The sequence below is a fragment of the Berghia stephanieae genome, chromosome 7, assembly GCF_034508935.2.
Source record: "Berghia stephanieae isolate SIO BIC M18660-M18661 chromosome 7, UCSD_Bste_1.3, whole genome shotgun sequence".
Taxonomy (NCBI): domain Eukaryota; kingdom Metazoa; phylum Mollusca; class Gastropoda; order Nudibranchia; family Aeolidiidae; genus Berghia; species Berghia stephanieae.
The window spans coordinates 38,230,907-38,258,034 of record NC_088366.1 but is presented as its reverse complement, the minus strand read 5'-3'; the positions used below and the strand labels follow the sequence as shown (position 1 = coordinate 38,258,034).

General features: G+C 35.2%; 1 protein-coding gene across 2 annotated transcripts in view; it reads right to left on the bottom strand.

Moving 5' to 3' along the window:
• The window catches only part of LOC144977194 (trafficking protein particle complex subunit 8-like), a 170,296-nt gene that overhangs the window by 14,983 nt on the left and 128,185 nt on the right, over window positions 1–27,128 (bottom strand). For both annotated transcript variants that reach the window (XM_078922133.1, XM_078922134.1), the window contains 6 exons: window positions 26,135–26,283; window positions 22,063–22,137; window positions 19,779–20,033; window positions 10,305–10,714; window positions 5,979–6,135; window positions 244–349 (listed from right to left, as the gene is read on the bottom strand). In XM_078922133.1, the coding sequence (XP_078778259.1) occupies window positions 244–349; window positions 5,979–6,135; window positions 10,305–10,714; window positions 19,779–20,033; window positions 22,063–22,137; window positions 26,135–26,283 (1,152 nt within the window). The remainder of the gene's footprint in view (window positions 1–243; window positions 350–5,978; window positions 6,136–10,304; window positions 10,715–19,778; window positions 20,034–22,062; window positions 22,138–26,134; window positions 26,284–27,128) is intronic.

The window sequence follows — 27,128 nt, the reverse complement described above, 5'->3', positions numbered from 1 at the left end:
ATTCTCTATTGTCTTCTGGCACTTTTCTATTCACTTCATATCTTGTTGAAACCTCTTCACAGAGAGTTTAAAGCATGAAAATTCATGGCAACTTTTATTGCAGCATTTACCATTTTGGGTCACAACTTTTGGACAAAAAAAATGGCAAGAAAACATGATTGATAACAGGAAAAACAAGGGGTAAAATGATTTGAAAAAAGTGATGACGATGATGATGAATGATGATTAGAAACTATCCCTGACCTGACTGATTACTTCGAGATCCCAGACTGACGAGTGTCCAGCCAGGACTGACACAAGACACCTGAGTCACTTGCAACTCTTGGACATGAGGTCTCTGGACTTGAACCTGATAGACAAATTGTGTCACAATGATAATGATTTAAAAAAACATTAACAATAATAATAAATTTATTATTATTATTATTGTTAGTGTTTTTTTAATAATAATAATAATAATAAATAATAATAATAATAATAATAATAATAATAATAATAATAATAATAATAATAATAATAATAATAATAATAATAATAATAATAATAATAATAATAATAATACAGTAAAGCACTGAAATCTAACTAAGTTAAGAAAAGTAAATAATAAATATGTAAGTGGTTATAATAACCAGAATCCAGTTGACTCGGGTATTGATGGGCAGCAGCTATGATCTTGTGACTGGCATTGTAATGTGTCCCCAGGAAGGCACTTTACATACATCATCACACTCGATTCGAGTGCCAATAAATATGTGTTAATATGCAGTATTGGATAATGTAGAGAGAATTGAAGACAAGAAAAGTTTAAGAAATGGAAATTGTTCTTCATATTGTCTTGTAGGGAGAAAAACTAAGTACAAAATCTCACGGCAAAGTTACCCGCCGGTGACGGCGAAGTTCCCTGACGTGCGGCGAATGTACCCAGTGGCAGTTTTAAAAGGACTTTTGTGAATAAAATACAATATAAATCTACGTTCACACTTCAGGAAAATATAATTAATTGGCCAGGTAAACTTATTGTCAGTGTTTGGGTTGCCGAATTGGCAAATTAACCTCTCACGGCAGGCCAGAAGTGAGACAGTGAAAAAACGGCAAAAATACCCGATTCTACCCTATCTATTCCAGTGTTTTTGTTGGAGCTTAAACATTGGATTGCTGCCTCAACCTCATGATTCATTATTCTTGGTGTGTCTGGGTTTTGTGTGTTTCTGTTCTCTGTCAAGACTGTCAAAAATGAAGCTCTATCGACTGAGCTATCAGAACTCCCGATGATAATAATAAAAACAAAATAACAAACAACAAAAATAAAAATAAAAATAATAATAATATGATGATGATGATGATTATTATTATTATTATCATTATTATTCACTGTAATGAACAGCTCCTTTTCTGCCTAAAACTATTTTTTTTCTGCCTAAAACCATGCCACAGTGAATCAGATAGAAAGTTTTCAGAAGTTTTAGTTTTCCGTTGATATCTGATGTCACAGTCTGTCGTCATAACATGGACAGACAACTGAGAGTGATTAAGATTAAAGTAAGGACATATAACTTTACACAGCAAGGAGAAGTTAACTACAATTGATGCTAACAGCTAATGTCGTATGATCTCTTGTTACTATGCATGGCAAGCTATCAACATGAATGTCTTTTTAAAAATGTTTATCATGTAAATTGTATGAAACTCGTTTTCAATTTGTTACATTTGTGGTGGTTTGAAATTAAATATTATTATCATCATTCAATCAATCAATCAGTCAGTCAATCAACCTGTTGTTTTTTGGTTTAGTGGAATTAAATGAAATGTTAAACATTTTTATTGCTGATAAAATTTGATTTCTTTCTTCTCTTAATTTGCAAACCACTGTGTATTGTGTTGCAAATGTAAGTAGGTGTTGATGGGAATTAACCTTTCTCTGAACTGTTCTGTAGTGATTGAATTTACAATGATAGGTGGTAGGTTATTCCATAAGCGAATAGAAGAGGGGGAAGACCGACTGTTCATGGCTTTGTATTTGGGAGCGTGGCAGTGTGAATCTTAGATTGTGTCCCCTTGTTCTTGATCTCGTTGTTGCTGGACTAAGGTTGTTCGGTGGTATTGCTACAAGGTTGTCAGTTTGGATTGCTTTCTTCGATGTTCAAAAGTTGTCCACTGTAATGACAGGTCTTTGATTGTGGAAGGTATTTTTAGCAACCACAATTCTTTGTTTTATTTCTACAAAATCTCTGGCATCTGTGTCACGCTGTCAGTGGTTTTGAAATTGTCTAATGCAAAACGCGCTGCTCTCCTTTGTACCATCTCAAGTTTATCTTTATTTCTTTTCGTGATAGGGTCCCTGGCAGTGCTTGCGTATTCAACGACTGGTCTTGTTAGCATTGTATAACATTTGGCCTTGATGTAACGGGAGCACCTGCACCAGCTTATGTTTCTGTTCAGAAGGGCAGTTATGGAATTTGCTTTCTTCTTGATTGTGTCTATATGGTCATTCCAAGATAGGTTAGTAATTTGTACTTATTAGCCCTGCATTTAATCTGACAAAACCTAATTCCAGACGGTAAAAGACTGAATTCATATTATGTCTTTTATTGTTGATGATTGCGATTTTTTCTTTTCCATTACTTTTTCATGAATTCTTTCTATGCCATCAAGAGGATGGTTTATTACTTTTGCCACCTCTTTGATGGATTTTGAAATTTTTGACTTATCTCCTTACCCACCAAACCACACAAAGCAGCCAAAGGCAATTATATTCATAATCAGGTTGAGTGTGGTTGTCTTTATGTGTGTGTGGATTAGCGTGCATTTGTGACATACATGTGTGTCTTTGTGTCTATGAGTATGCTGTGACCTAATGAAAAATTGCCTACATGGACAATAAAGATGTTCTTATTATCATTTGGAAAAAATTAATTAGCACAATTATTATTATTATTATTATTATTATTATTATAATTACTATTATTATCATCATCATCATCATAAAGGCTTTTACAAAAAGGCAGTCTCTTTACTTATTACAAAATTGAATTGTGGAATTGTAGATCAAGACGAATCCTTTGACCCATCAATGACCAAAATAGGTCCGCTAATAAAGTCTGTAGGTGCGCGCAAATGAATTTGGCAATAAGACTGATAGGCTAGTGCCAGCAAACCGTTTCTACATCACAGACACTGTTTACATGGTTTCAGATCACGTACTAGGTGTCATAAACTAAAATTTTTTAATAATTTGTGAAGAAAACTAAATCTTGTTTAGGGGAAGAAAAAAATTGGCAATGTTTACACAGATGGCGCTTTGCAATTAAACAAGCTAGCGACCCAAGTTTCGATATTGTAATCTTCAAAGGATGGATTTTAATGGTATGAATTTCTCACCAGTAACATAAATTCAGGAAAAAAGGGACTGTTCAAAGATATCTCATCTTTTTTGGAGATAAAGTTAAAGGGAGTAAATCTGACTCATGAATGAACAACTCAAAACAAAGGACGTTTCGGCCCTTGGCCTTTATCTAGTAAACACTTGATTTACTTGATAAAGGCCAAGGGCCTGAAACATTGTTTGTTTTGTGTTGTTCATTCATGAGTCAGATTTACTCTCTTTATCTTTATCTCTATTTTATTGACTCATTTAGGCACCTCTATTTATTAGTTTTACTACTCATCTTTTTGATTTGTGATAAAACATAAATCTGGTATGGGGGAAAGAAAAAAAAAGGTTTTGTTTACATAGACGAGCTTTGCGTTGAAACAAGCTAGCAGGCCTAATTTGAAATATTATAATTATAATCTTCAAAGGATGCTGACTTTAATGGTAGGTGTTTCCCACCAATAACTTAAATTTTTATTTTTCAACATGTACACTGAAATAATCTTCCATGAAGTTGGAGAAGAACCAGGCATTTGTGTGAGAGGTAAAAATTTGACGAACCAGAGGTATGCGGACGATACCGTTCTTATGGCTTACACATCACAAAACCTTCAGATTATGCTTGACAAATAAGTGGTTGGTAGCGAAGCAAAGGGACTTTTGCTGAACGTCAAGAAAACTGAGTGCATGCTTGTTAACAAAATCCAGATCTATCTTTTCTTTTAAATATCTCGGTGCAACCATCACGAACGACGCTAGAGATTTTGTAGAAATAAAACAAAGAATTGTGGTTGCTAAAAACACCTTCAATAATCAAAGACCTGTCATCTCTGCCACCAATATTAAATCAAACACGAACATATGGTGATCTAAAATTACATTATCTCATCTCTCCTCTAGGCGTGTGAAACCTGGACACTAGACAAGGAATGTCAAAACTGCCTAGAAGCTTTCGAAATGAGTTTATACAGAAGATTGCTAAACATCAAATAGTCAGAGAGAAAAACAAAGTTGTTTTGCGTAGAATACGAAAACCTGTACAGAATTTGAAAACCATCAGAAAAAAGCAAATGGGATGAAGGCACATCGAAAGCCTAACACTTGGTGGCTACATATAAGGAAAAAGAGCTTGTGATGAAGGAAAAAGAGCTTGTGATTCGTGAGAGGTTGACGATCCTGACCAGTTTGAGGCTGCCAACAAGATTTATCCCTACAGAGTACATGAGGGAGGCGGAGGATAGATTGTCATGGAAGCAACGTGCAGGCCATGGATGAGTAAGTAAGCAAAAGCAACTAAATTCAAGAGAAAAAGAGACTGTTCAAAGAGACCTCATTTTTAATGATTTGTGAAAAAAAAATCATCTGCTGAACAGAAGTAGTTTGGGATACCTACAGGTACCACCTATACGCTACTGTCTCCTTTATGCTATGATAAGATATGTGTATGAAGACATTGTCAGAAAAGTTAGTATTCTTATATTTTAAAGTTAGTAGTTTTAAATTTTAAATCTAAATTTAAAATAAGTAAATAATGTAAAGAATGCTAATTAAATTGACAAAAAAATATAATTTTAGATGAAGATTTATAATTTTTTAATATGAATTCAATTTTAAATATTAAATCACCAATTGTTTTATAGTTCAAGCCTTACAAAATATTCTTTAAATATGAAATACGGGAGGTAACTCTTGATTTGATAGTGACATCACTGTATCACCGATAGTATCACTTTTGGTTGTGAATATGTTAGAATTGCGTACTCGCAATGAATGTCAAAGGTAAAAATGGACTGAGTATTACGACCCAGCAGATTTTCTTCATATCAATTTGAGTCAACGGATGATAGAATTAGCCTGAAATATATAAGAAGGTTTATAAGTTACTCATATATCAGTCTGTAAAAAACAGTTTAATGATTTTCATATTGCCAGTAATTCTGTGCTTGACGGCAAAATTTTACATTGGCTGTTCAGATCAATGTTGATCCCCAACCCTTTTTTTATAATAGATTATTTCTTTTAAGTATATAATTAGTGTTGTTCGTGTACTGTGTTTGGGCTGAATCTTTGCAATCAGCCCAGAGCCCTCCAGATGAAGGGATGTTTGGCGCACTAAAAATCTATACATTATTATTATTATTATTATTATTATTAAATGAAAAGTAGTTCTTGAACCAACAAATATTGAAAGAAATAAACAGAGTGGGGTATCTTGAACCCAATAAAATTGAAGAGAAATAAACAGAGTGGAAAGAGAATGAAGAAGATAGAAGAGAAAGAAGAAGAAGAAAAGAAGAAGAAGAAGAAGAAGAAAGAAGAAGAAGAAGAGAAAGAGAAGAAGAAGAAGAGAAGAAGAAGAAGAAGAAGAAGAAGAAGAAGAAGAAAGAAGAAGAAGAAGAGAAGAAGAAGAAGAAGAAGAGAAGAAGAAGAAGAAGAAGAAAGAAGAAGAAGAAGAAGAGAAGAAGAAGAAGAAGAAGAAGAAGAAGAAGAAGAAGAAAAGAAGAAGAAAGAAGAAGAAGAAGAAGAAGAAGAAGAAGAAGAAGAAGAAGAAGAAGAAGAAGAAGAAGAAGAAGAAGAAGAAGAAGAAGAAGAAGAAGAAGAATTGTACCTGACTAAGGTTTTCTAGTTCACAGGCAAATATATACGAGTTAAGTCCTTGTCCAGGTCCATTTGAGTTGATACAAGGTACAGGGCGTGTCACTATGGCACGCACACTCAATGACTCCACAGTATTCAATGTAGCTCTATGATGAACTAGGCGGTGGCTGGGGAAAGAAGAGAGAATAGCACTTGTTTTTTTTTTAAATAAAAAAAATCAGGCCTGTAAATGGTTGGTGAAAAAATTGTCTGAACTTTTTGAACATGTGGAAATAGACCAACAGGACAAAAATATGAATTAATAAACATAACACAGATATGACACATCAATTGAAAATTTTATGAGAAGTCTGGGTGCTTGAACACCCACAACAGACTAGCATAACAATAGATGTTTGGTAACTGATATCTTGTAAAATATTTTTGCAATTTCAAAAGATCTTTTGGAGAGTTATTTATTATTGCGCAGTTGAGGCATTTTAAGAGCCACAGCTAAATCTGACAAAACAAAAAGAAAATATTGCATGGTGAATAGTGTAATGGGTGTCTGTACACCCATGACATGGGGCAAGGGTTGAAGTTGTGTAATTTGACACCCGAAACTCATGTGCATTTTGTCACCAGATAATTTGACACTCGAAACTCGAGTGTATATTGTCAAAAGATAGTTCAGCACCCTGAACTTATTTTAGTATGTTGTTGTTTTCTATTATTTGGTCTATTCAACAATACAAACTTGCAATTTCTACCATTCTTGGTTTGTCTCCAACACTCACATAAACCATCAACGGTAGATGACCAACTCACACTCTCTCTCTCATAAAAGCATACACAAATCCATCACGCTTGTATATCTGCATACATGAATAGAATTAATATTATATAATCTTTATTTCTTGAAATTTTTAATCTCTCTGCACACTGATCTACCCCAAACGTGCAGGTTATTAGGAAGTCTGATAGCCTTATATAATTATGGGATTTTTTAAAACAACGTTATAAAATGTAATAATGCTTTGAATTGAAAATATTTCCATTAAACCATGAGTTCATAACATCAGACCTATGAATAAGTATGGAGTATCACACCTTTCTCTCGGCACACCAGGCTTTTGTTACATTCAGACTTCATCCAACAAGGAGCGCAAAGTACAAATTCTGTTTATCCGTTTAGACAATTTCTTTGTTTTGTTATGCAGACAAAGGGTTTACATTCGAATTGTTTCATTGTTTGCATCGTTTCATCCCTAAGCAGTTTGATTAGTCCCTGCCATCAGACAACTATTTAGCCCTACCACCTGATTTGTTTTGTTATGCAGACAAAGGATTTACATTCGAATTGTTCATTGTTTGCATCATTTCATCCATAAGCATTTTGATTAGTACCTGCCATCAGAAAACCATTTAGCCTTACCACCATGCGATAAATTCACATGACAGAAGTTGTTGAGGGTAGCTAATTCTCAACATGCGCATGCACGACTCGGGTGTCAAATATTCTGGTGACAAGATACACCCGAGTTTCGGGTGTCGAATAACATTCCATGATCCATTAGAGAAAATAGCAGAAAATATGGAAATTTGTTTACAGATGTGGCATGCATAAAAATGTATAAACACTTTGTAAACAACACAAAGCAGCATGCCACAACATTCATTTTGTTTGTTCGCAGACTGCTAACTAAATCTTTCAGGCAAACCTTTCAGTTTTGACCTGATATATCAATGAATTTCGTTCATTGCAACTAAAATTAGTCTGTCAAGACTTATTATTAAATAGAATGGGGTTGAAATGCACTAGTTTGTGTTTAACATTGCAGGAATTGCTGTAGAACTTCATTCTGAACCGAACAAAAACAAGATGGCAGCCAACTCGAACTGAATAGTTTATTAACAACAAAGAGGAACTATTATAATTAGAAATAGGACACAACATTCTTAATCATATCTAAAGACGTTTTTAGTCTTTAGATATGATTTAGAATGCTGTAAAAAGTCTTAAATTTATCTCTCAAGCAGTTCTTGTTTTGTGAAAGCTTTGATTAAAAAAAAAAAATTTTTCTTTTTCATTCAATATGATGTTAAATTAAAATGATTTAGACGGAGCATTGACCTGATCAATAGCCACTCCCCAGCGATATCGCCAAATCCATCAATATTGAACATAGCCCTGGCCTATTTTCAATTGAAGGCTTGCCATTTATCTAAATCAATATTCAAGAGACTAATATGACTATCAAAGAATGTTAGAATAACTGAACAGAATAATTTATCAATGACAATAAATACTTGTTAGGATATTTGCCAGCACTGACAAACACGGGCTTTGTAATGAAATTATATCATAATATTTTAACATTACGTACACACGCATCAATTGACAACATACCTTTAACACCTCTCTAAACCTGCCTCGGTACTCACTCAGGGTTAAATGTTAAAATATATTTTTAAAATTTTCATTTTTAAAAATTTTTTTTTGGTGATCAAGGGAGATAATAGTCATACTCAAATTATACTCCACCTTCAAGTTGCCATTGATCTTTTTATTGTACTTGGTACTTACGGGTGAGCATGAAGGCTTCCAGTCTCAGCAACATTGGCCTACAATTCATTTTTTGAAACGAGGGCAATATCTCCTTCTAAATGCAACTCCAAACTTTAATATTGGATTGTACATTCTTAACTGTCCATCTGCTTCAACTTTGCTTCTTTGAGTAGTATTCAAAGGTTTGTTATTTTTAAGATATCACAATAAGTTTTGGGCTTTCTTATTTGGCAATTACTCATATATGTCGACAGACACGCGTTGTTGCACTGTATATAAATATATAATATATAATATATATATATATATATATTTCTCATCTTTATTTGTACACTTTAGGGACAGATTACACTATCCGGATGCCTCTGTAATCCTGACAAAATGCTGGGAACGGAGGTGTCCGGATTGGAGAGACGAGACTGTATATATATTTACACGTCCCATGAAAAAATTTTCTTTGACTAAAATGATGATGCAGAGTGCAGGGATGTCCTTTACTAAACATTTTTTAAAACCTGAGAGTTTTTTTGGGTTTTTGTTGTTGTTAAGACCATATATGAAAATATTTTGTGCAAAGATTATCTCCATCAAATGGTATCACCCTTAAATCATAGCAACGAATGCATATCGATTTAGCTTTCCCTTATATGTTGCCTTTAAACAACTGTCATCTTTTTAAAAAAACAAACTCACCAATACCCACCAAGGTCAGCCAGAAGACTTCAAAAAGCCGGTTTTCCAGCTTTACCCCGAAAAGGGGCATCCCTGAGAATAAATCTTTAAATTTATTTTTATTTTTTATTCAAATAGACTCCTATGCACTGCAGGGCAACATACATATTACTTCCCCCATCCCTGGATTATTCCAAACGGCTTGGCCAACCCTCAAAACTCACTATTGCCACTTCGAGTCATCATTGAGTTCTTTATTAATCAAGCCAAATTTCTTTCTAATCATAATTTTTCCTATTAATTGACTGGTTATAATCATCAGGAACAGTGATGAGATCTTGAATTCAGTGAAGCAAATGTAAGGTCCTAGTCACTGCCCTCTTCATGAAAATGGTGAGATTTGATGTCAAAGTAAAATCAGTAACCAACATATATTGAGTTCTGAAGCTTTTTCTTTGTCAAAACAATAACGATGATCACATCTAGAACAGGCATACAAGACATGGCAGATTTCAAGTAATCTTTCACATTGATCACCACTTAAAAATCATTATGAATAGATTATGTAGGCGTATTCCATTTGGATGTACCTACCACTGGTTGGTAGAATGGGCTATTGATTCCTGAAATTTCAGTTAAAAATTCAAAATCTAAAGGAAATGGTTCGAAATTGGCAAAATTCCTTCCCTCCCCTTTGCCGTCTATATATCATGATGTAGTAGCACAAATGGCTGGATTCAGAACAACACTTTTGGGCACAGCTGCCTGATAAACAAAGGGGAATAAATACAAGTGGATCCCAGCAGCAATCTACCCCTGCGATAAGCCTGAAGCCACTAAAAGTCTCACACAGACAAATACATGGGAAAAACTAAGGTGGCTCATACACAATCACTCATTGTACAGAGAAAAGCAGTTCATCTCTCTCAGAAAGATGCTCAAACCCAGCAAAGTCCCTCATAATCAAATTTCAACTCAAAGCCTGGGCAAAACCGTCACCACACTCCATGGTATGGACAAGTGAAAGGGACAACAGGTTAGGGGGATTGAAGACCCTACCAGAAGCACTTGTGCATGTCTGATTGGGCTGCACATGGGAGTGTGATCAAAACTTACTTGATATTTGATGTGTGGCTGACAGGCTGGTAATAGAAGAGAAAATCAACTTCGTGAAAACCTCCAATATCATCTCCCCTTAACCAAAAAGGAATGGAACTTGTCTCCCCTGGTGTGAGTTGCCCATTGGGTAGAGGGATGTCCAACACCTCTGGTACCACGGCATGGGAGTCCATCTTAGACATGGTGCTAGTCAGGGAAGTACTGAGAGCACTGACATCTGATGATCTCATTTGGTAGACATAAGGATACTTGGGTAGCTGCGATCCGCTGCCAAAAGTGAAGAAGGATGGATGAGAGGAGGTGATCTTGAGGTTGTGTAAGGGACTCCGGCCTAAGTTGGTGAACTCTATCTTGATGCAATGAACTTCTCCACACAAAACACTATCAGGGAAGTCATGAAATACAACCTGGATAATAGTGGAATGGTTTCATAAACAGATAAATATGACCATCATTGTTGCATTATAAAGATTTCTTTGTTCAATAAAGAATCACTGTGTTCTAAAAAGGTTAATGAAACAAATAACGATAATAAATTCAATTTGATTTACAAAGACAATAAAGTTAATATTACAGGTTTCCTCTTTGTCATAAGTCTTTAGTTTCATTCATTGTGTTTAGTTGACAAAGGGGAAACTCAAAATGTCCACTCCATCTGTCTTCGTAAATTAAATTGAAGCATCTTTGTTTTTTGTTTGTTTTTAAGGTTTTTAGGACGCTTAAGACACAATTAGGTTATTTCAGCGCCAGGAAAAGAAAAAAAGTGGGATGGTAAAAAAAAATTCTAGATTTATACTTGAAAGCACACAACAGCAAAAAAGCTTGACATAGGGGAATGGTTCAAATAGGGAACAGATGTAGATTCCAAGACCACAATGTCAGTGTACTTAGTTTGAGATCACCTAAAAGTCTCATTCAGACACAAGCACAGAATTCCACACTCAAATACTTACATGATATTCAAAACAAACAAACAAAATTACAGTACATAACAGAAGGAAAAAATAACATCATGTAATTCTACACGTTTGAATGTTTCCCTCTCAGCCAATGACTTCGGCCGGGGTCATAGCAAAGCAAGTAATCCCATCCCAAGACAAATATAGAAAGTTACTTGGGTAAAAAATAAAGAGGGTCAGAAGACCCAGCAAGTGACCTCTTGCCCACCAGAGGACCCCCTCCAGGAATTGAACCTTCCATTCATTATTTTTTATTTCTTTGATCTTCAAGCAGTAACATTTGCATTAAAAAGGTCAATGGTGTTCTGAAGATCGATTAACTTCAAATAAAGATTTAATATATTCTAGAACTTTTTACTGGTTATAGAAAGTTATTCCAGAATGTAAAAAACATTGCTGCTTACTTTGACAATCCTTTTGTAACAGCAAGGATGGTGAAAATCACCTACAAACTTTAGAAAACATTTTTAAAATTTGTGAAAAATAACGTACTTTTTTAAAGGAAATCTTTCTTAGGCTACAAACTGAACAAGAACTGATTACAAAGCTCACAAGAGAAAATTTGTGACAGAGACACAACCACACCCAAAAAATGTGCAAGAATTAGAGGCCTTTCTTGGACTCATGATTTATTTCTCTAAATTTATTTCTAATTGGTCCCATTTTTTAGCTCCCTTGTATTGATTGTGAGGAAGGATGTGCATTGGTATAAGAAGGAAAGGAAGAAGATAAAGCTTTTCAACTGTAAAAATTTCAGTGGTCAGATCAACTTTCAGTTCATTTGAATCCTGTCAATCCATTTGTTCCCACAAGCGGCACTTCATCACATAGTGTAGCTACTGCCTTGTCACACATTAATGGAATTAGCAAAAAACCTTTTGCCTTTGCAAGTAGGTCAGTAAATTTCTTAATGTTCTTAATGTAAATGTTGCTGCTTGAAGCTCAAAGAAATAAATAACAATGTGAAATTGAATGTAAGCTTCCATTTAATTACAAAAACAGATCAAATGGAATGATTGGATATCAGTTTTATAAGACACACACTAACACATACCTTCCAGTCATCTACTGTGACTGGCTAATTTGTGGACAGGATACTGGTGGATTTGATAAGGAGTTACCACAATATCAAGACCTCTCACAGGTCAGGTCTGAACACGCCATAAAACTTACATTTACTTTTTCCTCTTTCTCTCTTGCTTCTGATTATCCCAAAATTATTTGCCTGTACGGTGACTTATGCTATTTATTCACATGCTTCTTACCAATTATAGTTATGATCTTGTTTGAATTATAGTACAACTCATGAAGAGTGGTGTTACAAAACCATTAGGTTCATAGCCATACAAATGGTATGACAATATTCTTTAAATTATGAAGAACAAGAGTATATAAATTTTTTAAAAGTTACGTCAACGGATTATTGAGCAACGATTATTTGAAAATATCAATAAAATGCAGAATTGGAGAGAAAAAATACAGGTAGCGAAAATGCCGATGCCAGTAGCATGATGAGTCATCGACCTATCACAACTTGATTTATTACCCTCCCACAGGTGGAGCGCTGGCTCAGTCGCCATGAGCAATATAGCCCAATGATTTAGATTCACCCTCTGCCAATGACAACATTGATAAACAAAATTTGACACAACTTTTGTGATCTCGTTTTCTGTATAGAAATTAATGACCCTGTGTTTATGATGAGGGGCTTGTGTCCTCCAAATGTAAAATTAAATATGTCGGCAATGTGTTTTTTGAGTGACAGTGGTCCATATTTTAATAGTTCAGCTCATATATTGTCTTCTCATGGAGGTTTGTTGTTCAAGCTGGTAAATCGGTTTCTTACTCCTCACAAAAAGCAATACCAGGGTGTCCAGGGAAATCCAGTCTTAAAATGTCCTACCTAGAAGTGAAATTTCCAACCAGGCATTTCATCAATCCTTGCCATCCCCACGGTGTTCTATACACTTAAAAAGACATTCCTACTTAAAATAGTTCTAAACTACACACAATGCAAGAGCAGAGGTGAAAATGACTGGTCACAAAAAAGGAGGAAATTTCTCAGACTCAGAGCATAGATTATGACCCATCCATGCGACTATAATCTATGAATTTGAATTTCATTAAAATTTACTGAGATGCAACCCAAAATGTTTCTTGCAGCAATTTTTGACACCACTACGAGGAATTTAAAAAGTTTAAGGACTAATAGCAACATATAAAATCTTATCTACTTAGTGCTAGTGGTAGAGATAATGGTGTTGTGGTGGTTGTAGTACTCGTTATAGGTAGAAAGCTGTAGTAGTGGCTGTAGATGTGGTGATTGTGTTGGTGGTGGTGGGGATGATGATGTGGCTGTACTAGATGTGGTGGTAGTGGTAGAGAGGATGATCTGGTCTTGTTGTAGTAGCAGACCTGCCAACCTTCCCAGAATGAAAAGTGTATTCTGTGACCCTAAAAAGTATTTTTTAGCAAAAAAGTGTATTTTGTCCGCGCATATGGAAAAAAATGCGCACTATACAAAAATTTATATAAAAGCTAACACCAAACCCAAATCAGAATAAACTCTAATCTTCATCATTCAAGCAATCTCTAGTGATTACAAAATTATTGATTTATCTAGAAACTAAAACTTAATGACCATTTTAAATTAGTGTAAGGCTCAGAAATTTCAATATCTAAGGAAATTGCTTTCGAAACACTCAAAGAAATGACCAAAAGACCCCAAACATGTTGGTAGTATCGATGCTAGTGTCAGTGGAAGAAGTGGTGGTTGTTGTAGCGATAGTGCTCTAGTAGTGGTGGTGATGATGATGAGGTTGTGGTGGCGGTGGTGGTAGAAGTGATGTGGTGGTGGTTGTGGCAGTGACAATGCTGTGATGGCGGTTGTAGAAGTGGTAATGCCATGATGGTGATGGTAAGAGATGATGATGTGGGGTGATGATGCTGATACACCAAATGAAGTTGTGATGGTGATATCTGCTAGCCCAGTACATCAGTTAAGAGTAAGTTTTGAGATAAAATATTTGGGAGAGTGGTCTTCAATTCAATAGGTGACATTTTGCAACAGTAAGAAGATATTTTCCATATATGTTATCTAATGATCCATCTCTCTCTCTTTTTTTGAACATTCACTACTACTACTAATCCTCCTCCTACTACTACTACTACTAAAACTGCTATCACTACTACTTTTACTACTACATACTACTAGTACTAATACTTTGGTCAAATGGTGGGAAATTCGCAAGTGGTAGGTGTCGTGGAAATAAGTTGAATGGCTAGATACACGAATAATCATTACTGATACAACAGTAGTGTTCCTGAAGTGTTTCAGTAAATTGAAATTGGATACACACTACAAATTCTCTATGTGATGTGTACAGCAGTATCTCTTATCATGAGAGTTGTTGGTATTGAGATATTAAGAAATATTAAAGAGTTTGGGGAAACTGGACAATGTGTGAAAAATAGGAAATCCTAATAATTCTGAAAGATTTACATCCCTAGTTATAACTAAAATGGGTGTTGATTCACACAAATATTCTTTCGTTCTTTCTTTCTTCTCTTAATTTGCAAACCACCTCTGTTGTATTGTCGTAAATAATAGGCAGGCATCTTGATGTTTTACACTTCAGGATGTATTTGAGTGCTATGTTAGTGAATTAGCATTTCTCTAAACTGTTCTGTGGTGATTTAACTTACAACAATAGGTGGTAGGTTATGCTACAAGCAAATAGAAGAGGGGAAGAACGATTGTTCATTTACAAGACAAAAAGTTTCATCTCACAAAAATCTAACCATACAAAAGACTGTTTACCTCCCAGCCAGGGCCAGGACAAAACCAAGTAATCTCATTCCAAGACAAAGACAGAAAGCATGTTGGAAAACAGATATAAGGGAATAAAAGACGCAGTAAGAGCCTCCCTCCCATAATGGGAGGTCAGGAACCCCACCCAGTTATGGCTTTGGAAAGTGCTTTGAGCACGTTTAGTGGATATTGTGATATTTTATACTTTAAAAAAAACTCAGTTTTCCCTAGAATATTGTGAAAACCACATGTGAAAATCAGATGCAAATATCGATAATGATTTAAGGATAATAAGTCTTTGAAATCAGGGAAAGGCTTTATGGATACCCGGTATAAAATCAAAGTCATATATAAAACACAAACTTAGAAGATCAAATAGGTATGTCGCCAGTAAAAAGTGTATTTTTAAAAAGTATCATGACATCCCTGAAGCTGGATAAAAGTTTCTAATCGCAAGTATACAATCAAACACGCACAGTTACACAAAAAGAGCTATTAAATTATTGTATTGACAGAATGATGGTAAAATTAATATTGGTTTATATTGCTTTACAACCACACAGGAGGTTTCTTATGAAAACGAGATCACAAAAGTTGTGTCAAATTTTGTTTATCAATGTTGTCATTGGCAGAGGGTGAATTTAAATCATTGGGCTATATTGCTCATGGCTACTGAGCCAGCGCTCCACCTGTGGGAGGGTAATAAATCAAGTTGTGACAGGTCGAGGACTCATCATGCTACTGGCATCGGCATTTTCACTACCTGTATTTTTTCTCTCCGATTCTGCATTTTATTGATATTTTCAAATAATCGTTGCTCAATAATCCGTTGACGTAACTTTTAAAAATTTATATACTCTTGTTCTTCATAATTTAAATAATATTGTCATACCATTTGTATGGCTATGAACCTAATGGTTTTGTAACACCACTCTTCATGAGTTGTACTATAATTCAAACAAGATCATAACTATAATTGGTAAGAAGCATGTGAATAAATAGCATAAGAACAAGATATGAAGTGAATAGAAAAGTGCCAGAAGACAATAGAGAATAAAAATTTTTTTCGCGGCGGTGGTGGGGTTCGAACCTGCGACCTTATTGGTACGACAACTCCGCCTGGCAGGTGAGAGCGTGGCTCTACCGTGTGAGCTATCCACGAACACAAAAATATTCGTTTCAAACCCAAAGTCATTACTAGATCCCTCTCTCACCCACTTCTTGAGACCGCCGATTCGTTCGTACACCACCATCGCGAATAATTTTGACCAGCAGTTAAGCTTAATAGCCAATATTCTCAACACAAACATATAACATAGAAACGATTGAGACATTGAGTATGCTCCGGTGTATGGGGTGAATTTTTAATTCAGAAAAGTGAGTGGAGCAGGCACTTATGTTGGTAACAACAAGATATGAAGTGAATAGAAAAGTGCCAGAAGACAATAGAGAATAAAAATTTTTTTCGCGGCGGTGGTGGGGTTCGAACCTGCGACCTTATTGGTACGACAACTCCGCCTGGCAGGTGAGAGCGTGGCTCTACCGTGTGAGCTATCCACGAACACAAAAATATTCGTTTCAAACCCAAAGTCATTACTAGATCCCTCTCTCACCCACTTCTTGAGACCGCCGATTCGTTCGTACACCACCATCGCGAATAATTTTGACCAGCAGTTAAGCTTAATAGCCAATATTCTCAACACAAACATATAACATAGAAACGATTGAGACATTGAGTATGCTCCGGTGTATGGGGTGAATTTTTAATTCAGAAAAGTGAGTGGAGCAGGCACTTATGTTGGTAACAACAAGATATGAAGTGAATAGAAAAGTGCCAGAAGACAATAGAGAATAAAAATTTTTTTCGCGGCGGTGGTGGGGTTTGAACCTGCGACCTTATTGGTACGACAACTCCGCCTGGCAGGTGAGAGCGTGGCTCTACCGTGTGACAATGTAAAAATTTTTATTCTCTATTGTCTTCTGGCACTTTTCTATTCACTTCATATCTTGTTGTTACCAACATAAGTGCCTGCTCCACTCACTTTTCTGAATTAAAAATTCACCCCATACACCGGAGCATACTCAATGTCTCAATCGTTTCTATGTTATATGTTTGTGTTGAGAATATTGGCTATTAAGCTTAACTGCTGGTCAAAATTATTCGCGATGGTGGTGTACGAACGAATCGGCGGTCTCAAGAAGTGGGTGAGAGAGGGATCTAGTAATGACTTTGGGTTTGAAACGAATATTTTTGTGTTCGTGGATAGCTCACACGGTAGAGCCACGCTCTCACCTGCCAGGCGGAGTTGTCGTACCAATAAGGTCGCAGGTTCGAACCCCACCACCGCCGCGAAAAAAATTTTTATTCTCTATTGTCTTCTGGCACTTTTCTATTCACTTCATATCTTGTTGTTACCAACATAAGTGCCTGCTCCACTCACTTTTCTGAATTAAATAGCATAAGTCACCGTACAGGCAAATAATTTTGGGATAATCAGAAGCAAGAGAGAAAGAGGAAAAAGTAAATGTAAGTTTTATGGCGTGTTCAGACCTGACCTGTGAGAGGTCTTGATATTGTGGTAACTCCTTATCAAATCCACCAGTATCCTGTCCACAAATTAGCCAGTCACAGTAGATGGCTGGAAGGTATGTGTTAGTGTGTGTCTTATAAAACTGATATCCAATCATTCCTTATGAATAAGATTCACTTGATGTCATATTTCATTAATTGATAATAAAAATTCTACGGTCTGTCACATTCCCGATCACATTGTCAGTAATAAATTTACTAAGAAATATTTCTATCACTATCTCTTCTATTTTCACACATCACAACTAACGAAATTTCATGTCTAATCACAATGTAAGCAACACCATTCGGGGCCCTTATGAAGTGACTACTGACGTCTGGTTCAACTTAAAGCAATGATGTTTCGATTGTGAAAGACAATTTTGCTTTTTCGCTTCAAAGTCCTCCTGCTCTTTTTTCAATCTTCCCTATGCTAGAATGGAGCAGTTGACCACCTTGCTCGCCATGGAATCCTAACCCGATCTTATATCGCTTCAACCAGTCAATGCAGTGCATTTCCAATATATGTAATTTGGGGGTAATTGAGTGAGGGAATGCTTCTCTGTAATTCTGCAAGTACCTTGTGACGGCTTCCTCTGCTCTTTCAATTTCTTCTGATGACATGGGATTTGAATGGGATACTAATTTATGTACATCTCTGTAGCTGTCATTTAAAGTATTATATTTGATCTCGAGTTGAATTATTTTCGTGATTAGGGTGTCTCTTTGAGTGTTTGTACTATCTGCATGTATAGCTGTCTTTGTAAGGTCTCTGTAGATTTCTTTCTTTATGCAGTGATTGTCAATGAAGTGGCCACCGTGAAATGCTTGTCTGACAATTTTATTCTGATCTAAAACATGTTGTATTGCTATTCTAACTGGTATGATGTTACTTTCTTTACATTCTTTCATGTCTTGCAATTTTTTCTTCATCTTTTTAAGTTGCTTCTCCCACCTCCTCTTTTCGACTTTCGTATCACTCGTGACAAGGCATGTTCTTACAAAGTCTTTATCTGTTTTTAATGTAACAGCCTTTTCCCAACACCGGCCATACTTTCTATAGTAAGATTTCTCCTTCGACCCGGAAAGTGTAGCTCTTTCCTTAGAGATTCCGTCATCAAATGCATTCAGTTCATTTTCTAGATTTTTGTGATGTTTGGTGACAATGCCAAAAAGAAAATGCAGATATGGAGGCGCTTCATGGTCTTTATCTATATCAAAACGACAAATAATACGAATGTCCTTACTGAAATCAGACACATTTCTGATGGTAATCTTTTTGCGACTCTGTTGTCTGTTCAAACATCTTTTGCCACAAAGTCTACATAGATTATTTAGTTTTGTTATATGAGTTTCCAGAGAATGTTCCATCCTTGTCTGTAGTACAAAAAAATTGTTTCAGTACCACAAATAAAATTAATATAAAAAAATAAAATCACTCAACCAAAAGTAATAATTTTATTTCACACAACGGATTGCCCAGATTTTAAATAATCATAACTTTTTTATTTCTTGTGAATTAAGCGTAATTCTTGGACATACTAATTGCAAATTTATTGAATTATTTTAGGGTGTAAGAAAATATGACCCTCATGGTGACAAAACATGTTTTAAAAATATTTTAATCAATGATATAAGGAGGACAGAACAATTTCACTCACTAATTTGAAATATTCTTATCTGCTTTATAATCCAATTGGCACTTCACAAAAATATATATAGTTACCACAGAAATATAAAATATTAAAAAAAACAGAGAAGAAATCGTGTGTGACACATAGGTTTCCAGTATTAAATGATGTAAGTAGAGCATTTCTTATGCAGTTTTTGATAATATCACCCTTGTTTTCGGACCTCGTTTACCTCCCCTTGTTTCAACTGACGAAGGTGCAGGTAATTAATCACTTGTGACAGATGAAGTTCCCTGTTATCAGTGATTTGCCTGTGATCAGGGGAGTGGAATGGGCGACAGGGGAAGATGCACAGTGGGTGGTACAGGGGATACAGCAAGATCAAAGCAAAAAATAAGAGTCGCCATTCGCTGTGTGATTGTTCTCATTATTGCCCTGTAATTTTTCTCTAAGACATTACTTATAGTGTTTACAAAGAGATATGTGGAAATGTGTATTTACCTGTAGACTGGGCATTTCCTCATAAACCAACAGATCTAGTCTGGAGTCTGGTCCATACAACTTGTGAGTCCTTTCAGCCTTGGTGCCATTAAGTCGTGGACCACGAGGTTCCAATGTCTGCTTCCCTCTGACAAAAACATTGCCTCCTCCTCCACCTACTCCTCCCCCTGTCACAGTCTGCTTAGTGCCAAGGTTGTAAGCAACACCCATCACACGTAACTGGCCAGGCTGCCGTGGGGTCAAGGTCAGATGAATCTTGGAAGTAATGTAAAAAATATGGATTAACAAACACAACACAGATATGACACGTCAATTGACTAGTCAAAACATGTCATTTTTTTCCCCAACTCATTTATAATAAAATAAGCAGGTCCTAATTTTATGCTACAAAAAAAAAAAAAATTAAAAATCCCAATTATTTGAAAGTACACACATTTCTGGTCCCAGGTCAGAGTTAGTTGTAAAATGAAAGGAAGAGAACAATTCTTACTTTTCTGAAGGATGTCTAGTGCTTGACGTGAGAAGCTGCACTGTCTTCGCTCCTGTTTGTGTTAAAGTTTTAAGCTGATTCTTTTGTATATTTGGATAGAAGAAGAAGAAGAAGAAGAAGAAGAAGAAGAAGAAGAAGAAGAAGAAGAAGAAGAAGAAGAAGAAGAAGAAGAAGAAGAAGAAGAAGAAGAAGAAGAAGAAGAAGAAGAAGAAGAAGAAGAAGAAGGAGAGGAGGTGGTGGTGCGGTCGTGTGCTAAGGAGGAAAAAGAGAAATTAAACAATCACTGTCGTGAGGAAAGAAAACTTCCACTGAGAGCAGTCAATCACCTTTCGAATAAAAATATATATTATGAAGAAAAATATTTATTTCGCACTCATCATTTCGGTTCACTTTAGACTGAATATAAAGAAAGTGTAGGAACTGAGATTGTCAACCGGAAAAAATGTGTGCGTGTCTGTAGTAAAACAGAAAGAAATGGCCAAGTCTGACACACGCTGTGTGTGTTAGTTGATTACTGACTACGTGTGTCGATGCGACACGAAACTGTCACCCCTCTCTAGTCTATGGCATAGTAGGCAGTGCGTAGATGGTGATAATTGCAAGATGGAATGATAATATACCTAGCTGACTAGTTTGTTTTGTCTTTGACGCGACAAATAAAAAGTCTTGTTTTTTTTTGTTTTTTTTTTTTTTTAAGTCGGCACTCGAAACAGAATAAAAACTGATTTTGTCAAGGCATGAAATAAAACTCTTTTATTTTCTTTTTGGTTGCTTTTGTCTTTTGACGTTACGAATTTTATTTTTTCCTTTTTTTAAAATGTCAGCACTAAACAGAATACGGAAAGCTAACAATTGTCGGAAGATTTACAGGCCTGTATTGGGGATGGTGATGTAGTAGTGGTTGTAGTAGTGGTATTAGGGATGGTGATGTGGTGGTGGTGGTTGCAGGAATGGTGGTAGGGATGGTGATGTGGTAGTAGTTGTAGTAGTGGTGGTGGTGGTAGGGATAGTGATGTGCTAGTGGTTATTGTAGTAGTAGTGGTGATAGGATAGTGATGTGGTGGTGATTGTAGTAGTGGTGATAGGGATGGTGATGTGGTAGTGGTAGTAGTAGTGGTATTAGGGATGAAGATATGGTGGTTGTAGTAGTGATGACAGTTGCAGTAGTGGTACTAGGGATGGTGATGTGTTGGTGGACAAGTAATTGTGATAGGGATGGTGTTGTGCTGGTGGTTGTAGTAGTGGTGATCTCGCCAAATTCAGGGAGATTTTCCTAAAATGGAATTCAAGGAGATTTTCTAAGTCATATCAAAATCAAAGAGTGTTCAAGGAGTACTTGAATTTAAGGCGGTGGGAACCCTGTATAATTCGGTAATAATTTCATTATTGTTGATAAATAATTATTTTTACATGCCTATGTAATTTTTGCTCCATAATTGCATGAACTTAACTAGATAAAAGTGATCAAAGTTTGGACACTTTTTACAAAGCCTATTTTCAAGATTTATGATCAATGACTTTTACAATAATTGATTGAGATGCTTTGGGGCATCCAATATCAAGATAAACCAAATTATAATTGAAAATTGATACAAAATAATTACAGTGTTGTCATACTTCAACTTGCAAATGAAGGCTATTTTGAATGTTAAACCATCATGGCAATTGTGAGGAATTCCTGCATTCATGAGAGTCTGTTTTGTCTATGGTTTTAAGATTGTTAAATCAGGCACTTATTGTAAGGTGGAAATCACACCTTGAATTGATAAAAATTGAAGTTCTACAAACAATTACCTTCTCCTGTCGTGACCCTTGTACAACAACTTCTTTAATGACAGACGTCTGAACTATTTCGTCAGCAAGGCTGTTCTGTTGAAAGGAGATGGAGAGTAAAAAAATATGATTTATAATATTACCTTAACTAGAAAAATGCAGATGCTGCTGATTGCAGCTAAAAATAGTAAAAGTCAATGATTAAGTTGTGAACCTTGTCTTAACAACTATTTTTATAATCTCACACTCATGATATCATACATTTTTTTATCAAATTCATAGTTCATCCACCTCTTGATAAAGGTGAAACCAGAAACCCTCCACTGAATAATAATAATAATAATTAAAATAATAATAATAATAATAATAACAACAATAATAATATAATAATATTAATATAATAAATATAACAACATAATATATAATATAATAAAAATAGTAAGATATAATAATAATAATAATAATCCTTGACCTAAACCCATGTCATTCAACATTCATTCACCACATTCATTTTAAGGAAAACAAAACAAAACACACACACACACACAAAAACATACACACACACATATATTCTACTGCATCGACTGCAAAACTGTTATGGGATAAAAGGCACGGCACTAAATTGGTTTTCTAGCTATCTGTACGGACAACACATGGGGAATTTATATATATATCCCCAATGTGGTGCCCGGGGTCCCTCAACAGAGAGGATGTAAGAATAGCTCAACACCAAGCCAGCTTGTCGTAAAAGGCAACTAATGGTTTGTGACTCCCCCTTTTTGAGTCACCTGGTCCTCCAGGTTGGGGATTGTCGAAGGGTTAACACCCCTTCTGTAAAACTCAAATTGTTACAGAAACACAGACAGACAAATCAAATCCTTTTAGCTTTGGACAACAGAAGAGTTTCTGCAATGACAGGATATATAGAAGTGATAAGGCATGAAACGAGATTTTTTAAAAGTTAGCTCAAGATAGAGAGGGATGGAAACTGTTAGTCTGTGGCTTTAATGTTAAAGGAGCAGTAAACATAATAAATATAGAATTATGGTTTACTTCTACAGTTCTGTTTCATGCCAGTCGAGAGCAATCTAGGGGAAGTGTGTGTAATCGTAATTGTTGATTACGAGTGTGCGTTATTTTATACTTTCCTGTGATGTTTTGGTGTTGAGATTATTATGGTGGTTTGAAGTTGCAGAGAAGGTGTTTATGAACTTACATCTGCAAGCAGACACAGAAATAAACACCTTCTATGCAACTTCGAAACCATATATATATCATGAGAATTTAGAAAGGTCAACAGACAGATGTGCTAATTATGGATTTCTCCAGAGCCTTTGAGAAAATAGACCTCAACTTTTTGAGTGATAAGAAGTATGGAATAAATCAACAGATGGATTTTTTGAAAAGTGGAGCCGAGTCTGTTATAATTGAGGGTGAATACCCTGTCCCTTAAAGCTTTCTGTTAAGACCAATTCTTTATTTTATATAAACAACTTAAGACACATTAACATCAGAGACACCACTCTTCGATACTGATACAAAAAGTATATTTAGTCAAAAATCCTTAGATGCTGCATAACTTCAAAATGACCTCAACAGACTACCTGACTGTGAGTAAAAGTAATGCATGGGCTTCTACCAAGAAAAAAAATGTTTTGTCATTTCACAGAGCATGGAAACAAGTACAAAGTACACAATAACATATTGCAGCTCATAACATCTGCCAAATATTCAGAAATAATTATTACATTAACTCTGGACTGGAATGAGCACAAAAGAAACATCACGGCAAAAGCCAACATGACCTTCAAATCAACAAATCTGAATGAAGAAGTTAATTAATTTGACCACTTACTGAATATGTCAGAGGGTCTCAGATATCTCTCATTGATAATGCAAAGGAAAGCTCACAGATGTGCTACGGGTTAGTAAACCTCAAGAGTAAGTGACATACTGAATGAGCTAAATTGGAGGTTCCCTCAGTCAAGAAGGAAGAGAGCCTGATTATTGATGCCATTTTTAGTGAGATCTAACTTGGTAACCATTTCAAATCCCAAACCATCAAGGCTACTCCCGTATTTTGAGAGGCAGTAAACGAAAACAGCTTTATCCCGATCTGATGCACCAAAACCTATGAAAAATTGTCTTTCTAAACTTGAATCATTAATCATTGGAATAACCTGTAGTTTGAAAAATACATTTTAAACCACTTTGGATTCATAAAACCAAAAAAAAAACACAAAAAAACCCATCCGTTACTAAGTAGTTAAACTGCTTTTTTAAAAGGCATTTTCTGAAAAATCATACATGTCATAAACTGCATGATTGAAGGTGAAAATTAAAAGGAAGAAGAAGATTACTTCAATGACATTGTAAAGCGAGTGTCATACCACATGACCACATAGACGCACAATTATAATAATACTAATAATAATATTAATAATAATAATAATAATAAATAATAATAATAAATAATAATAATAATAATAATAATAATAATAATAATAAATAATAATAATTTATTATTATTACTATTATTATCATCATTATTATTATTATTATTATTATTACTATTGTTGTCGTTGTTATTATTATTTTCAGTATTATTATCATTGTGCGTCTATGAGGTCTTGTGTTATGATACTCACTTTTGGATCAGAAGGTCCTGGAATCAAGCCTCGCTCAGTACGGGAGTCCTTGGAAAAGGCTCTTTACTCACATTCTCTCACCGTACTCAGGTATAAAATGAGTACATGGCTATAACAGCATTGTCTCTGTCTGAAAAAATTTGTAATAATGCCAAACAGGCATCATCATGACTTGTTTTACATGTTACGTGTTGCTATTGGTCAGAGACTCTTTGTAAAGCGCTTTGAGCATATTTAGTGGATATTGCTCTAAAAAAAGCTCAAGTGTTTTTTTCTTCATTCTTCTTCTTGTCATCATCATCATCATCATCATCATCAATATTATTATTATTTTTATTATTATTATTAATAATAATAATAAATAATAATATAATAATAATAATAATAATATAATAATAATAATAATAATAATAATAATAATAATAATAATAATAATAATACAGTCGACACACCCTCTAATAAAACAGTCGATACACACTCGGGAGTTTGGGTTAGTGCGGGCTTGGGACCGTCATGTTTAAGATATGATCTCATTAGAAGGTAAGGTTTTTGGGGGTTTCTTTTGTTTTCTGTTTTGTTTTTTTTTTTTGTTTTTTTTTGCTTTTGGTTGTTTGTGGGGTTTTTTGGGGGAGGGGGATTATTTTTTTTTTTCTTTTCTTCTTTTTAAAACTTTTTTTCATGTTTATTCAAGAACAAAACGTGACATTATTGTCTGTAAGAATAATAATCGTGAAGCATCAGCATTGTGTTTTTCGCCATGTTCTTTTTTAAACACGACATTATGTTGATCTTTCCACCTCAAGAACCAGCCTTCTGATGGGTAGAAAGACGTGCCTTCAATTGATGCCAGTTCAGTTGCCTTTTGCTATTATGTGGTGGTGGTTGCAGTTGTCTTAGGGATGATGGTGTGGTAGTAGTGGTGGTAGGGATGATGATTTGGTGGTGGTAGACCTTTATATGAGCTCTATAAAAATTGACTGAAACCCTTCGCAATTCGTCGTAGCGGAAAAATCCAAAGAATTGAAATGAATAGTAAACAGCAAGCTCGCTTGAGCAAAACAATGGCAGAAAACTAATTTGCGCGGGAATTAATTAGGCTACTACTTACCATTGTTCCTTAATTAGTTGCCCAATCAGTGAAGAAACGGTCAACCAGTTTGTTTACAATGTGAGGCAATTCTTGAGTTTTCTTGACTGGACACATACAGCAGTTGTGTTTTATTTTATTTTATTATTTATGTCATGTGGAGTTATCATTATTATTATTATTATTATTATTATTATTATTATTATTTTTATTATTATTATTATCATCGTCATCATTATTATCACTATTATTATCATCATCATAAAAAGTGATGGTAAATCAATAATAAAAAAAACCCCCAATAAAAACAAAAGCATAGTCAGGCATCTGAATATAGATAGCAAGTATTCTGACTTACCTTGACTCCAGTTGTCACCTCATTAGAGATGACCTGTGGTGAGTCTGACCCCTGGATGGATGGCAGGAATGTCCACAGTAGAGAGACATCTGTTAGAACCAGCATGACATGTAAGGGGTTGTCCACACACAACTCAACATGGATAGCCTCTATTGAAATACGTTAGGTAAATTCTCAGTCAAAACTTGCAGTATGTAAATAGCTCTATACATAAACATAATAAATGTGCAAATTTGTAAATTGCATTTCACACTTTTACTGGTTTTTATACTGATTACAATATTTACACAGAGGCCAATTGTGACCCTATGCCTCAAAGCGGTATTAAGTCAGGATCTGAAAAACAAAGAAAATCTGTTATAAGGTGAAAATGGTCAAAACTATCAAATTTCAGTTCTTGATAGTTTCAGAAACTACAATCAATTTTTTATATAAAATATCCAGTTATATAGTTCAACCAATAATGAACTATAAAAGCTGTAAACAAGACTAACAACCTTACAAATGAAAGATTCTGATTGGTCAGAGCTGATCACATGCGCCTGTCGGCCATTAAAACGCCTGGAATTTGTGTAGTCACGAAAGTCTGGATGGTATCACTGCTCTGTGTGTCAGCGCATGCATTCGTGTGTGTTTGCGCATTTTGATACACATCATTTGTTCTTATTTCTTTGTCTAGTTGCATTGGTTAATGATTGAGGCAAAGTCGCTATCTTTCTTTATTAATGAAATTATAGCATTAGCTAAATCTTTACGTTATTTAAATTACTTTGTGAGGAATAACTGTTTCTTCATTTAACAGAGATTGTCGTAGCACAGTAACGAAAATATCGCCTGAGCGCTAACTTAGTGACCCGGGATCACGCCTGCCAAATTACGGGGAATCCCCCCAGTGAGTTCAGTTACGGTGATATCGGGTGATACCAGTCGATTTATGTTCACTTTCATCTCTTTGTTATCGCTTCACAATTAGCTTAAACACAAATTTCTTTAC